Source organism: Equus asinus, chromosome 6, assembly GCF_041296235.1.
Source record: "Equus asinus isolate D_3611 breed Donkey chromosome 6, EquAss-T2T_v2, whole genome shotgun sequence".
NCBI lineage: Eukaryota > Metazoa > Chordata > Mammalia > Perissodactyla > Equidae > Equus > Equus asinus.
Window position 1 is genome coordinate 80,158,607 of NC_091795.1, and position 13,881 is coordinate 80,172,487.

Below are 13,881 nucleotides of genomic sequence, written 5' to 3' on the forward strand. Positions count from 1 at the left end.
CTTGATGAAGAAAGATTCTGAGGATAAGCAGTCTGAATAAGGCCACATAAGTAGTAAGTAATGGTGCTGAGATTTGAACCTAGACAATCTTGACTTCAGAATACAACTTTCCAACCTACCAAGTTCGGTCTCCTGTTACGTTTACTAGTGTAAATTCACTCCTCTAGCACAGTGTTTTGCACATAGCAGCCTGTAGTTAAACGTGACATATTTTCTTGCTTCCTTGCTGTGTCTTCAGTATCTGTGACAGGATTCTCACTGCCTTAATCATATAGGAATTGAGTAAGTTGAGGCTGGACCTAGCCAGGTAGAGAGCCTGAAAGAGTCAGATATGGCTGCCCCCTGAAGTGTGCACTCCCTGGAAGTAGTTGAGCGAAGACTGCTAGTCTGACAGGGATCTTGGAGTTTCTATCATCCTAGAAAGGATGTTGTACTATATTCACAAAATTTTAGGCTATTAGAGCTGGAAAGGGATTAAGAAATCCCCTAATCTGCTGGTTTTTAAACACTTTGTTGTGAGCCCCTTTGTTTAAAAGTGGCTCACTCACACATATATATATTTATAAGTATATATATTTAAAGTTGAGGTAAAGAACCTGTAGTGATACCCACCCTCCAACATCTCATAAACCCTTAAAACTGAGGGGCCCAGTTTGAAAAACACATAGCCTAACTCCTCCGTTTCACAGATGAGGAACCTTAAGTTTAAGTCTAGTGATGACCAAGGCTGCATAGCCCGCTAGTTATGAAACCAGTACCTAAACCTGAGGTTCTATAATCCCTAGCTTTCCACGGAGGAGTCATGCAACATTTCTAAAGGCTATTGTGGACAAAGCACTGAATTAGTTGGTTTGAGGAAGACAAATATGAACAAGACCCAGTGCCACCCATTCAGGAGCTCACAATTGAGGCTAGTGAAGACCTAGGGACAAAAAACAGCACATGCGCGCACTTAATCTATCACTTATAGTCGCCAAACCGATTCCTGACAGAAGGACGTCAGGACCCTGGCCAGCTCCGCGACGAGGGAACAGTAAGGGTCCACCCAGGTTGAGGGGCTCGGACATCGGGGAGGGCAGGGGAGGCGGAGGCAAAGGTCCGACCCAGGTGGAAGGAAATATGGAAGGCGAGCCCCATACAACGACCTGGTGCAGTCCACTTGGAAAAGGGCTCGCTCACAGACCGAGTTGAGCCGCTCTCCACTGGCGTTAGTTGCTCAGTCCACTCCCACTCCTGCCCCGGGCGCAGAGGAAAGCCTCTTAGCCAGCCGGGCGGATGGGGCGGGGCTTGTGGCGGAAGTCTGTGACTGCTCAGGTCTCGCGGGAGGGGCTGAGCTCGTGCCCAGGTGAGTAGCCGGCGTTCCGCAGTCACTGGCTCAAAGTGCACTGCGCCACGAGCGCCCACAGTGCCTGTGGCCGTTCCAGGCTCTATTTCTCGTGTAGAGTTGGACTCAGGAAAGATGCGGGCTGTTCCTACTAAGAATGTGAATGCGGGGACCGACCAGGCTCTGGGTGAAAGCCAGAGCAAACCTGTCCTCTTGAGTGCCTTGGTCGGGTCAGAGGACCCCAGGTGGCCCTGCTTCGGGCTGGGGGTGGGGTGGCAGGTGGCTGCCACCGGGATTCCATAGCCGCCCACAGCCTTCCTCTCTCCCCTGATTGTCTAAGGCGACTCTAGTGACAGGAAGCTGTCCAGGAAGCATCCCTCCTGAGGCCTCTGCCCCCTTAGGACATATTGGAAGTGGGGAGAGGGAGTGGGCACAAGGGAAAGTCAAGCGTCTCTGATTATGGGGAGGGGCAGTGGGGGTGACCCCTCTCCTCTTGGATTGACAGGAAGCATGGCACTCTGGCGGGCATACCAGCGGGCCCTGACTGCTCACCCGTGGAAAGTACAGGTCCTGACAGCTGGTGAGTGTTCTGGGACCTGAGTGGGACCAGAGCAGGCTGATTTGGGAGGCAGAAGCTCACCCCACCGCACCTCTCATTTTTTTTCTTCTGTTCATCTCCCTCGAAGGTTTGGTCTCTGTCATCCCAAGCTGTCCCCAGTCTGTTTTGGAGGGTGGCTCCCCAAGGCTGTTCTTAAGGAAAAGGGTATGCATAATTGGCCTAGCTGTGAACTAGGATCTGAAAGTCCTCAAAAAGCTGAGGAGGGGGCCGGCCCCATGGCTGAATGGTTAAGTTCGCGCCCTCTGCTTCTGTGGCCCAGGGTTTCACAAGTTTGGATCCTGGGCGCAGACCTGGCACCGCTCATCCGCCATGCTGAGGTGGCGTCCCACATGCCATAACTAGAAGGACCCACAACTAAAAATATATACAACTATGTACCAGGGGGCTTTGGGGAGAAGAAGGAAAAATTAAAAACCTGAAAAAAATAAAATCAGGGGCCGGCCCAGTGGCTGAGTGGTTCAGTTCTCGCACTCCGCTGTGGCGGCCCAGGGTTTCACAGGTTTGGATCCTGGCGCAGACGTGGCACCACTCCTCAGGCCATGCTGAGGCAGTATCCCACATGCCACAACTAGAAGGATCCACAACTAAAACATATAACTATGAACTGGGGGGATTTGGGGAGAAAAAGCAGCCAAAAAAAAGATTGGCAACAGTTGTTAGCTCAGGTGCCAATCTTAAAAAAAAAAAAGAAAGCTGAGGAGTCATTCCTTAAGAAGAAAGGCATTGCCCCAGAAGGCCTTAATTTAGAAAACTAACAGTAACAAACACTCCTCTAAGATTTTACAGTGTGCAAAACACTTTCAAATACATTATCTTACAGGGTCCCCACAAAGGTCTGCGAGCTAAGATTACTTGAGTCCACATTAAATCACACCCTAATAAGTGCTGGAATCAGGACTCTTACACCAGTTTATTTTCCTTAGTATTTTTTTATCTTGAAATATATCTTAACATACAAAAGAACAATTAAGACGTGCACTGTTTGAATAGTATCAAAACAATATTCCTGTATCAGTACCCAGCTTTGAGACCCCTTGAGTGCCTCTCCCTAATTCATATGCCCCAAGAGATAATCACTTTCTTGAGTTTTGTTTGTATCATTCTTTTGCTTTGCTTAATAGTTTTACTACCTATGTATGTATCCCCAAACAATATACTAATCAAGTACTAATTACATAATATTAAATACTAATTACATAATACTAAATACTAATACAGTATACTAATACTAATTTTTTTTTACTCCAAATCCAGTGATTGAGTAGCAACCTCACAAAGGTAACCCAGTGACTTACCTGCATTTGTTACTATCTTCTTTTTGCAGATTAGCTAATGTAAGAGCAGATGGTACAAAGATAAATAAGTTTTATAGGGGGAAGGATTAGAAGGATATGACTATCAAGGCAGTGCAAGAGTGATCAGGTTAAGATGGGGTCTTGCCTAGTTTGGAGGAAGAGAACAGAATTTTAATGAAGACCATGGGCTTCTGACAGCAAGACTCTTGAAAGGGATGGGGGGCTATGGAAGCCAGGATGGAACAGAGATCCTGTTACTGGAATAGCTCCACATAAGCACTAGAAACTTCACTAGGTGACTGGCCAAGGGATGGACTCCTTTGCCCCTCCCTGGGCCCCTCTCTAGCCTCCTATGCCCAACCACCCCATGTCCTGTCCTCAGAGTGTCCGTCAGCCTGCATGACTCACCTGGCTGCGTGTGTGGTGACTCATGCTGGACTGTGTGGCTGTGATGGGAACTGACACGCTGGGCCCTTTGCCCAGCCTCAAATTCCCTCAGGACCCCTAACTCCCGGAAGGAAGGTTCCCCATCATGGCCATCAAGAATAGGGAGGGAAGGATAGTCCTTGTGTTTCCCTCCCAAGGGATCTGCAGCTGACATGAGCAGAAGCTAGAGCTCCAAGGGGCCCAAGTGCAGACGTGTGGCTGAACTGGGGTGCTGGTCTGTCACTGCTCGAGCCTTGTGGCTCCACACCCCCAGTCTTCCTGAGGCTGTGCCAACATTTCAGCTCAGCCCTGAAGATACCTCTAGGTAGCAGTTTCCTCAGACTTTTCCAGACCTTTCAGGCTTTTCCTTTCCTGCTGCTCAGTGTATTTGGATCAAACTACAAATAAAGGGAAGAGGTAAGTTTAGCTTACTGAGCTGTTTTTAGACTCCCAGAACAGTAGTTCCTAAGGTCCCATGGGATCACACTGGAAAATAGAATAGAGATTTCAGACTTGGGGTTAGAAGATCAAGATTTGGATCTCAGAGCCATGGCACTTAGCTGTGTGAACCAGAACAAGTCAATAAATGTCTTTGAGCCTCAGTTTTCCTCATTTAGAACTTGAGTTTAGTTATATGATCTCACAGTCAGTGTAGGGATTATCTCTGTGAAAAGCTTTAGAAATCAAAAAATACTGAATAAATTTAAAAGGCACTAGGGATTGGCTCTTTGTATGAGTGTTGGCAACCCAGGCACAACAATCTATTCTTTTTATAGTGGTGTTTGGGTTGGCTTTGTTCCACCTGCCATAAATCTGAACATGGATAACTGTCTTAGCCTTGGTTCTCCGAAAAGCAGAGCCTGAAGCTTCTGTGCAGGTACTTTGTAAGGGAGTAGGAAGCGATCCCATGGGGGGAAGAGGGAGAGCTGATATAAGGATGCATCATCAAATTGGACACTGCTTAGGGCACCTGGCCACTCAATCCCTTAAAACTGACAGAGAAGCTCTTTGAAATGCCTTTTAGGACTCTATGGGTGAATAGTCTTTTCTGGAGAAAGGAGAAACTTTTACCCACCAGCGCCCATTCCATATTGGTCAAAGGTTCATCACATGGGATGTTAATGCTTGTGTGCTACCAGTTTGCACATGCATAGTCCCCAGGTAAAGCATCAACAGCGCAGCCCCAGGTGTAGCATGGGCCTAAGGCAAGGAATCTATCAGATCGAACTGCACTAGTGGCTGGAGTAAGAGAGAAGTGAATCAAGAAAATCTGAAATGGTTCAAAAGAAGTATCTGACACACCCAGTTTTGGCCAAGCCGGAATCAGGGGGAGGGCAGCCTGCTGTGTGTTCTGCAGAGTCTGAGTCAGCCTTATCCTGTTCTTTCTTGAGGACCCTTCCGGTCTCCAGTGGGCCCAGGGCCCAGCTCCATCCATCTTAGGCCACCTGGTCCTGCTGTGGGAGCAGCTGAGCTTCTGCAGACACTAGTTTCCCTGGAATCTGAATTGAGCCAGGAAGTGAGAGCTCAGTAGGCATTAGAGACCATCCAGTCCAGCCACTAATACTACAGAGAAGAAAACTGAGGCAAGAGGGGGGAGTGACATGCACTGAGGTCTCACATGGTCAGTAGTGGAGCTAGCATTAGAACCTGGGGCACTTCCCAATGTACTGCCCTGTACTTGAGACTCCTGGGGCCTCAGAATGCTAAGTGTAGCCCCAGCTTGTCTGGGCTTAGATACCTCACAAGCTGCAGAACCTTCCAGTTTGTCTCAATTTCTAGCTGTAGGACGGGTTCAGGCCAGGTATGGAGAGAGCATTCAGACCAATCCAAGAGGATGCACTCTCCCCTCTCACTGCTGGACTTCAGCTCCCTCGGGGCTCTGGCAGACCAAGCCCCTGCCCCAGGCAGCTATTTAGTTATTGGAGACTTTTGGGGAGGAATGTGTTGACAGCACCACTGGCCCCATGCCAGTTCCTATACCTGCTGACCCAGGCCTCCTACACTCAAGGACTCCCTGCTTCTCATTCCAACTTCCTGCCCCTCTGCCTTCTCATCTTCCATTAACACTTTATTTTCATGCATTTAAAACTCCATGCACAAAAGCCAGAAGAGGAACAAAATAGAGGAAATAGGGAATTTGCCCTGACCTGTGCTTAAGAAAAGGGTATGAAGTTGGGGCTTTTTCACTAGTGGGCAGGGAGTGGTCCCAAATAGATCTGTGCTCAAAGGTAGGCTTTCCCCCACCCCGCTACTCTGCTGGATCTGGTGGCGAGTGATGGCATGAGAATTGGCACCTACCCAGGGGTATGATGTCACACCCATGCCAGCATCTGCCCGCTGGGCTCTGTGCCCAGCCTGGCATTGGGGCACCACTACCCGGCAGCCCCTTGCCCTGCCTCATCGGGGCTGGGGCATTATGACTCTGCAGGCCTCCAGCCTCAACCCTCTGGAAACAAGCCCAAGGAAAGGGGAGCCAGAGCACCGGAAGATCCAGATCAACCTAATATGTGCAGAAGGATTCCCAGAGCCTGGGGTGTTTGGGTCTGCTTGGGCCCTGGGGTTGGGGAAGATGGAATGAAGAATCTGAATGGCAGCCCTTCCTGTTCAAACAATCACTTGGACTGGAAATGCAGGCCTTGCTCTATGCTTTGACCAAAGCCGGAGACCACCCTGGAGTTGCTGCAGGCCAGGAGGCCTGATGATCTGCAGGCAGAGGAGGAACCTCTGGGCACTGGTCTGTCAGAAATGGACAGAACTAGCAGGGGCTACAGAGCTACACACCACCTTCTGACTCCTGTGGCTACCCTTTCACTTGGTGGTCCCTCAGGCTTGATGGGCGTGGTTTGGGGGCCTGGGAGCCATCTTTCTCAAAGGCTGCAGGCTGCCAGGACTATGGGGCTAGAAGTCAGGGACTTTGGTTTTCATTTCTGGTCTGCCTTTAGCTTGTGTGACTGTTGGCAAACCATGAAGAGTGAAAACACATACCTCTCTTTGTGACTCCTTCCTTCCCAGGAATATTGCTGCTTGCCCTCCCCAGAGGTGGTCACATTCTGAGCAGTAAAAGAGGAAGGAAGAGCATTAGTCCAGGAAGTGTCTTTGATATGTGGGCCTTTGGGACCTTGTTTGGGCAGGAACCCCCTGCCAGTAGCAGCTGTAGGAGCCTCTTGGCGCCCTCTGGCCCCTGAGCCCAAGTCTCAGTCTGTCCTGGGAATTCCCTGACCTGTTCCTCCCTGGGAGAAGGCCTGGGTTCAGGTCCCAACTCCACTCCTTACCGTCACCTCATCTCTCAGAGACATTAAGTGGATGTGTGACCCCTTACCTCCCAGACCTTTTGTGATGATTAAATGTGTGGGAACCCTTTGTAAACTGTAAACATCTTGCCAAAGCAGAATGTTCAACTGTTAGTCCCTTCATTTGAGAAGTGACCACCTTTTTATTCCACCCTGCCCGGGCCTTCTCAGGGTCACTCTGCCATTTATGCGTGGCCACAGCAGCTCCCTCCTCCCCGTAGTGCAGCTGGTGACCCCAAGTTGTCAGAGGGGGAGAGGGAGTTAAGTCCTGGCTGCATGAGTGGGGAGCAAGCCCTCAGTACCACTGGTCCTCACACCTTGAGCCTGACCTTCAGTCCTTCGGGCTAGACTTTTCAGAGCAGTCCTGTTGTTTGGAGTGATACATTTGACATATTTCCTTGGTATATTTTCTGAGCACCTGCCCAGGGCTCTTTTAGGTGTGGCAGGGGATAAGAGAACAACGATGTCTAAGATTCTGTCCTTGCCCTCTGGGAGGTCGTGTGTAGGCATGTTCTGGGAAAAGCTTCCACCACTTTGGGAGTTTGAGGGAGAGAGGAAGCAGGGTTGCCTTAACAGGTGTGCTGAGGGTCCCAGAGCTGCTTCATGGCTGGGAGTGCCAGCAGCCTAGGTCACCTATGGGTGCCCCAGCTCCAGCCCCAGCCCTAGCTGTCAGCCTTACCCAGCTTCCTCTGACGAGGCTGCTCAGGGGCAGGACTGTGCAGAGAGTGCGGGGGAAGAGCAGTGAGTGTGCAGCCAGCACGGACGTCAGAGCCAGCCAGGCCAAGGAATTGGGTTGAAGGATGTGTTTGCCCAGTGCTAATTGAGGGCACAAGGACAGTGGTGGTTATGGGGCTGGAGGGGGGCTCTCATTACTCAGTGAGATGGGCAGGCGAGCTGGAGATCACATGGTCACTCCCAAGTGGCCCTATAAATGTATGTTTGCTAGAAACCATCACGCCACCATAACTGACAGGGGGTCTGTAAATAGTGGTGATTTCTGTCTTGGTTTGTGGGTGTGGGTATCTGACTAGTGCTGCTTGGAGCTGGGTGTCTGTGCAAGTGAGGGGAAGAGAAGTGGATGTAAAGGCCTGGGGGAGAAGTGGCTATAATACCTATTGCCAGCTCAATCTGAGGTTGTGAATGGGGAAGTCTGGGTTTACCTGATTGTGCTAAGAAGTGACCAGGACTCTTCCTCGTGGGGACTCTTACCAGCTAAACCAGTCATCTTCCTGCTGGGACCATTTGAGCACTCATGTTTTAGAAAAAGTTATTCTTGCTGTTCTCCACAAATAGAGCTCCCCAAAACCAAGGTGAAGGGCATCGGTCAGGGTCTTACCTTGCACTGGGGGAAAAAACCCAGGGTTCCTTACCATTCTATACATGATCTATTCATCGTGTGGTGTCCTGGAAAGAACACTGTCTAGGAAGTCAAGCCACCTGGTTCTTGCCTTGGCTCTGCCACTTACTGGTTATGTGAGGTCCCAGACCTTCATTTCCATATCTCTAAAATAAGGGGTTTGGATGGAATTGTCTGGAAGGCCTTTCCAATTCTAACAGTCCATGGTTCTCAGCTCTTGATACCTTAGATTCTTTTTGCTCTATCTGCAGTTTCTGACTCTGACTTCCCTTTGTTGCTCAATACAGAGTTATTAGGCCCTGGCCTGCTCAAGGCTGCCCATCTCAGTTTCCAACAGGATGCATATGAGATATCACCCTCCTTGGAGAGGTATCACCATCCTTGAGGCAACAGGAAGGGACTAGCATTTGCCCCAGAATTAAGCCCTTGGGCTCAGAGTGCCAGAGCCTCATTTGGGGACTTACCTCCCTCCTTGGAGTGGCAGCCTATCCCCAGGAGGTGTCCTGACAACACCCATATGCCTTTCACAGGGTCTCTGATGGGTCTAGGTGATGTTATCTCACAGCAACTGGTGGAGAGGAGAGGTCTGTGGGAACACCAGACTAGCCGGACTCTGACCATGTTCTCTCTGGGCTGTGGCTTTGTGGTAAGTTCTGCCCACAGCAGGGCTGCCAGTGGATTGGACAGTGGTCTTAGTTCTGTTTTGTTTCCCCTGGCCTCTCTCATATCTGAGCCAACCTTGAGTTTCTGTTTCCTCTGGGATTTGGCTTCTAATACTCAAGGAGAAACTTTGTGATATAAAAGCTCCCCTCGCTACATCCCTGCTCCCCTCTCTGGGCTTTACTTTCAGGGCCCTGTAGTAGGAGGCTGGTACAGGGTTTTGGACCGGCTCATCCCTGGTACCACCAAAGTGGATGCACTAAAGAAGATGCTGTTGGATCAGGTGAGCAGAAGGAAAAGGGAGTTGGGAAGGGTGAGCTGTGTTGGGGGTGTGTTGTGGGTGTGTTGGGGGTCAGCTACTCACAGCACTTTCATTTCTCTTCCCTAGGGGGGCTTTGCCCCGTGTTTTCTAGGCTGTTTCCTCCCACTGGTAGGAGCAGTCAATGGATTGTCAGCCCAGGATAATTGGGCCAAACTCCAGCGGGTGAGCTGGACAGTGTGGGGAAGATCTCTGGCTGGCAGACTGGCAGGTCGGGAATGAGGCAGGGTTTGTGGAATGAGAAAGGTGAAGTGCAGCTAGATCCCAGGCTCTGGAGGGGAAGAGCTGAGGGGGTGTGATGCAGAAATACGTCCTTCGAACAGAAGTCTATGTGTGATATTTAGACTGGGAGGTGAGAGATGCTTGGAAATGCAAGTGTTAACTTGTTCCTTCTCTGTCTCCTTAGGATTATCCTGATGCCCTCATCACCAACTACTATGTAAGAGCTGACACCTCAACTGCCTGTTTTCCTGCTTCCTTGAATCCAGATGTGCCCAGGGATTGGGGTCCTCCTGACATAGAAGTCCCTCAGTTGGGATTGCTCTCTTGTTCCCAGTGTGGGCACATACTCAGGAAAGCGCTCACCCGGTTGTTCAATTTGTTCTTGTCTACAGAAGTTGGAGTAAGACCAGACAAGGCAGTGAGTCTGGGGGTCAGGTGATGGAGGCAGCTCCCCAACATTTACATTCTCTCTCTTGTAGCTCTGGCCTGCTGTGCAGTTAGCCAACTTCTACCTGGTCCCCCTTCATTACAGGTATGACAGATCCCTACCCTACCCTTCAAGGAAGATCTATATTATGAACAGTTGTAGACGAAGTGATTCTCATTTCAACCTAGAACTACTTTAAAGATTTTATTTTTCCTTGTTCTCCCCAAAGTCCCCCAGTACATAGTTGTATATTTTTAGTTGTGGGTCCTTCTAGTTGTGGCATGTGGGATGCCACCTCACTATGGCCTGATGAGCGGTGCCATGTCCACACCCAGGGTCCAAACTAGCGAAACCCTGGGCCGCTGAAGCAGAGCACATGAACTTAACCACTTGGCCGTGGGGCCGGCCCCCAACCTTGAACTACTTTAGACCCTCCAGAACACTCTGCCCTGTTCAGAGCTCCTCAGACTCTCTAGCATTTTATTCAGAACCTCTTATCATTACAGAGCCTGTCCCAGGGTGTCTGCCCATTGCCCTTCTTCATCTTCCTAGGGAGGGTCCTGCTCCACACCCCTGGTCTCCATCCCACCTGAGCTCTCTACCTTTGCTTCGGGGACAGTTCCTGGGGTGCTGCAGCCTGGATTAGATAGAAAGGTAGCCCAAAGAACCAAGTAGGAACCTGGTCGGGTTACTGTACTGCAAAGTAGCATTTTACCCTAATAATAAATGTAGTTGCTGAAACCACAATAAAAAATATAGTGGAACTCAAGATGAGTAGTTAAAATTATTGGAGGTGAGGGGCGCTTTGAGAACAGGGAAAAATATGAAACTCTGTAGGGGGAATGTGGTCAAAATTTACATGAATAGCATTGCTAAAAGGAATATAGACTTATGAACCAAGTCTTAAACATTAGGGTCCTTGCAACACTCTTTGAAACTAAAGGAAGGTAAAGTTAAAAAAGAAAAGGAAGTTCTATTTTGTATGGCAGATGGCAGATAGTACATTTTTGGAAGATGAGAGCTCCTCAACTGGTACAAGACAGACAGATTTGTGTGTTTAGAAGGAGCCTGGACAGGGGTATGGATAGCAGAGCCATGCATGGCAAGATGGCTGCTGAGGTAGTTAACTTTGAGGCTCTTGTCCAGAAGACAGTGCTCTGGGACACTACCAGAACCTAAGCTGGTTGTCCTCTGGTCTGAGCCATGCATCTTTCCATAGGGGGCTGAAGGAGAGAGACCTAAATATGGACATTCTCAGAGATAATCCCTCCTTTTTCACTGCACTTCCCATCTCTTCCCCCTTGCTCCTCATTCTTCCTTTTCTTCATGATGCCATTCCTGTTCCTTAGGTTGGCTGTTGTCCAGTGTGTTGCTGTTATCTGGAACTCCTACCTGTCCTGGAAGGCACATCAGCTCTAAGCCTGCCTCTCTCCGTTGTTTCCGCCTTGCAGTGATGCTGATTGGCTCAGGAATGGTCAGACAACCTCCTCAAAGTGGGCACATCAGTTTTCACAGGGTCCATTTGCTAGTCAGAACTTAATGGGGTTAGCACCATGAAGTGGCCCATTTCACTCCAAAATGTAAACTGATTCCTTTTGAAATCAGTAAAACCTTTATAATGGTCTTATAACCCATCACATCCATAAATATTTGTTGAACCAGATGATCTTGTCAACTTTAGTTTAGAGACCACCAAGCCCAATCTTCCTTTACAGATGAGGACATTGAGGTCCATAGAAGCGAAGTGACTTGTCCACATCATGACTTAGTGGCAGAGTAGAAACTTGAACCCAAGTGCTAAAGAGTGAATGTTTGAATACCCCCCAAATTCATATGGTGAAAAGCTAATGCCCAAGGTGATGGTATTAGGAGGTCGGCCTTTGGGAGGTGATTAGGGCATGAGGGCAGAGCCCTCATGGGATTAATACCCTTATAAAAGAGGCTATGTTTGGACACAGCAAGTAGGTGCCATCTATGAACCAGAAAGCAGGTCCTCACCAGACACTGAACCTACCTGTGCCATGATCTTGGACTTCTCAGCCTCCAGAACTGTAAGAAATAAATGTCTGTTGTTTATTAGTCACCCAGTTTATGCTTTTTTTTTTTTTTTAGAGCATCTCGAATGAACTAAGACGCCATGTTTCCTTATTTCCTACCCAGTGATCTTAACCTGGAGATCAAAGATATAAAAATGCTGCTTCTCTGATTCCCAGGAAAGTGTTAACTTGTCTAAACTACCACTTTGGGACAAACTCAGAAACAGATGGACCAGCCTTTTGTGGTCTGAAAGCACCCTGAGGCCAGAGACCCTCTTTTTAGGGTGCCTCAGTCAGACAGCTCTAGAGTTTAGATCCTGGAGCTGGAATAAGGTCAAGAATCCTGGCAGACTCAGGCTGCCTCAGCTGCCTCTTGGGGAGTACCAAGGGGCAGCTGAGTGCCAGCCGTGTGTTCCTGATCGTCTCAGTTTACAGAACGCATAGCTGGGGCAAGAGACTGGGTCTGAGCAGCACGGCATTCTCCCAATGTCTCCGGCCCCTTCTAGAGGCAGAGGACAGGGTCAGCACCACGGACAGCCCCGCGGTTCAGCCTCCCTTTCGTGTACCAGAGAAGACTGGAGATCTGGACTAGTCTAGTCCGGGGACCGGCCCTCCAGTCACTGCTGGCTGTTCTAAGCGGGTGAAGGAATTTCGTGGCTCCCAGAGCAATCTTTACACTCCAGCCAGCCTCACGCCCCCTTGAGTCTGGTGTTGCTTCCAGCGCTAGCCCCAAAGACGCGAAGTCTCGTGTCCTGTGGCGTGCCCCTCGGGGTCTCGCAACTGGCTGGAGTGGAAGCTGCGGCCGTCATTGCTCTACAGTCAGTGCATGTTCCTCGCTGACGTCAGTCGGAGCTGTCCTGGCACTATAAAAGGCTGGCGGCGGTCCCAGGACAGACCCCAGTTCCCCAAGGCGCCCTCAGCCCGCCCCGAGGGACGAGACTGGAGCTCCGTCCTGCACCGTGCAGACGCTCTCCGGCAACCCGTGAGTGACTCGGAGCGTCCGCCCGAGATTCCTTAGCACCAGGACCCTGCTGCGCTCAGCTCACCCACCGAGACCCGCCAAGAGGGAGGGAGGGAGAAAAGGGTGGCACAGGACTGGGCAGCGGCTGGGGCTGGAGGGAAGGCTGTGGGCACCGGGAGGCAGCCGCAGGGGCCCGGCGAGAGCACTGGACGTGCACCGGAAGGAGGGTGGCGCCACTTGCGACTGTCCCAGGCGCACCTCACCCTGCGCTGCCCCTGTGTATCCAGGGCCGGTGGCACCATGAGGCAGGCGGGACGCGCGGCGCTGCTGGCGGCGCTGCTGCTGTTGGCACAGCTGCGCTCGGGGAGCAGCCAGTGGAGCCCAGAGGTGACGGAGGCCGGGGTCCAGGACCCGAGTCTGCGCTGGATTCCCGGGGTGCGAAACCAGAGCAGCGGGGCCCGCGCGCTCCTCTTGCTGCTGGCGGAGCGTTTCCCGCGCCGCGCGGGGCCCCGCCGATGGGTATCTGGGACCGCGGGCGAGCGGCCGCGACGGGACGACCCTCCGCTGTCCATTGACCTCACCTTCCACCTGCTGAGGACCCTGCTGGAGCTGGCGCGGACGCAGAGCCAGCGGGAGCGCGCAGAGCAGAATCGCATCATATTCGACTCGGTGGGCAAGTGATCTGCGGGGTCCGGGGCCCCGAAAACCTCGACCTCCATCCCCCACCCCTGGGCTAGGAAGTGCGCGCCCGGAACTGCCCCAGTCCCACAGCTCTAGAACTGCCCAGGGATACCCTGAACACTCTCTGCGTTGCTAGTTTTTAATAAAAGTGCTGAAGAGCCTTTGGCCTCTGTTGTGGGGGCGCGGGAAGCCCAGCGGGGTGAGAACTGTTGGGAAAGTGGGGACTCCCAGGCCGGCGGGAGGGAACCAGGTGCTGCAGGAGGG

At 51.0% G+C, this 13,881-nt stretch overlaps 2 protein-coding genes across 4 annotated transcripts; both read left to right on the top strand.

The window, feature by feature from the left end:
• The first annotated feature begins 1,263 nt into the window (after positions 1 to 1,263).
• On the top strand, positions 1,264 to 12,022 carry MPV17 (mitochondrial inner membrane protein MPV17). 3 transcript variants are annotated; one of them, XM_044772125.2, is made up of 8 exons: positions 1,264 to 1,345; positions 1,830 to 1,904; positions 8,842 to 8,957; positions 9,162 to 9,254; positions 9,360 to 9,455; positions 9,697 to 9,729; positions 9,992 to 10,044; positions 10,492 to 10,708. In XM_044772125.2, the coding sequence occupies exons 1-8, from the start codon at positions 1,276 to 1,278 to the stop codon at positions 10,583 to 10,585; spliced, it is 630 nt and encodes a 209-aa protein (XP_044628060.2). In that variant the 5' UTR covers positions 1,264 to 1,275; the 3' UTR covers positions 10,586 to 10,708. The 3 variants fall into 3 exon arrangements, with proteins under 3 accessions (XP_044628060.2, XP_070368501.1, XP_014705852.2); XM_014850366.3 differs by lacking the exon at positions 10,492 to 10,708 and adding an exon at positions 11,289 to 12,022 and having other exon boundaries at positions 1,265 to 1,345; XM_070512400.1 differs by lacking the exons at positions 9,992 to 10,044; positions 10,492 to 10,708 and adding an exon at positions 11,289 to 12,022 and having other exon boundaries at positions 9,697 to 9,930.
• Positions 12,023 to 13,236: 1,214 nt separating this feature from the next.
• Positions 13,237 to 13,779, top strand: UCN (urocortin). The gene has a single exon (XM_014850367.3). It carries the CDS (start codon positions 13,237 to 13,239, stop codon positions 13,615 to 13,617), a length of 381 nt encoding a protein of 126 aa, XP_014705853.1. The 3' UTR covers positions 13,618 to 13,779.
• Positions 13,780 to 13,881: the final 102 nt, after the last annotated feature.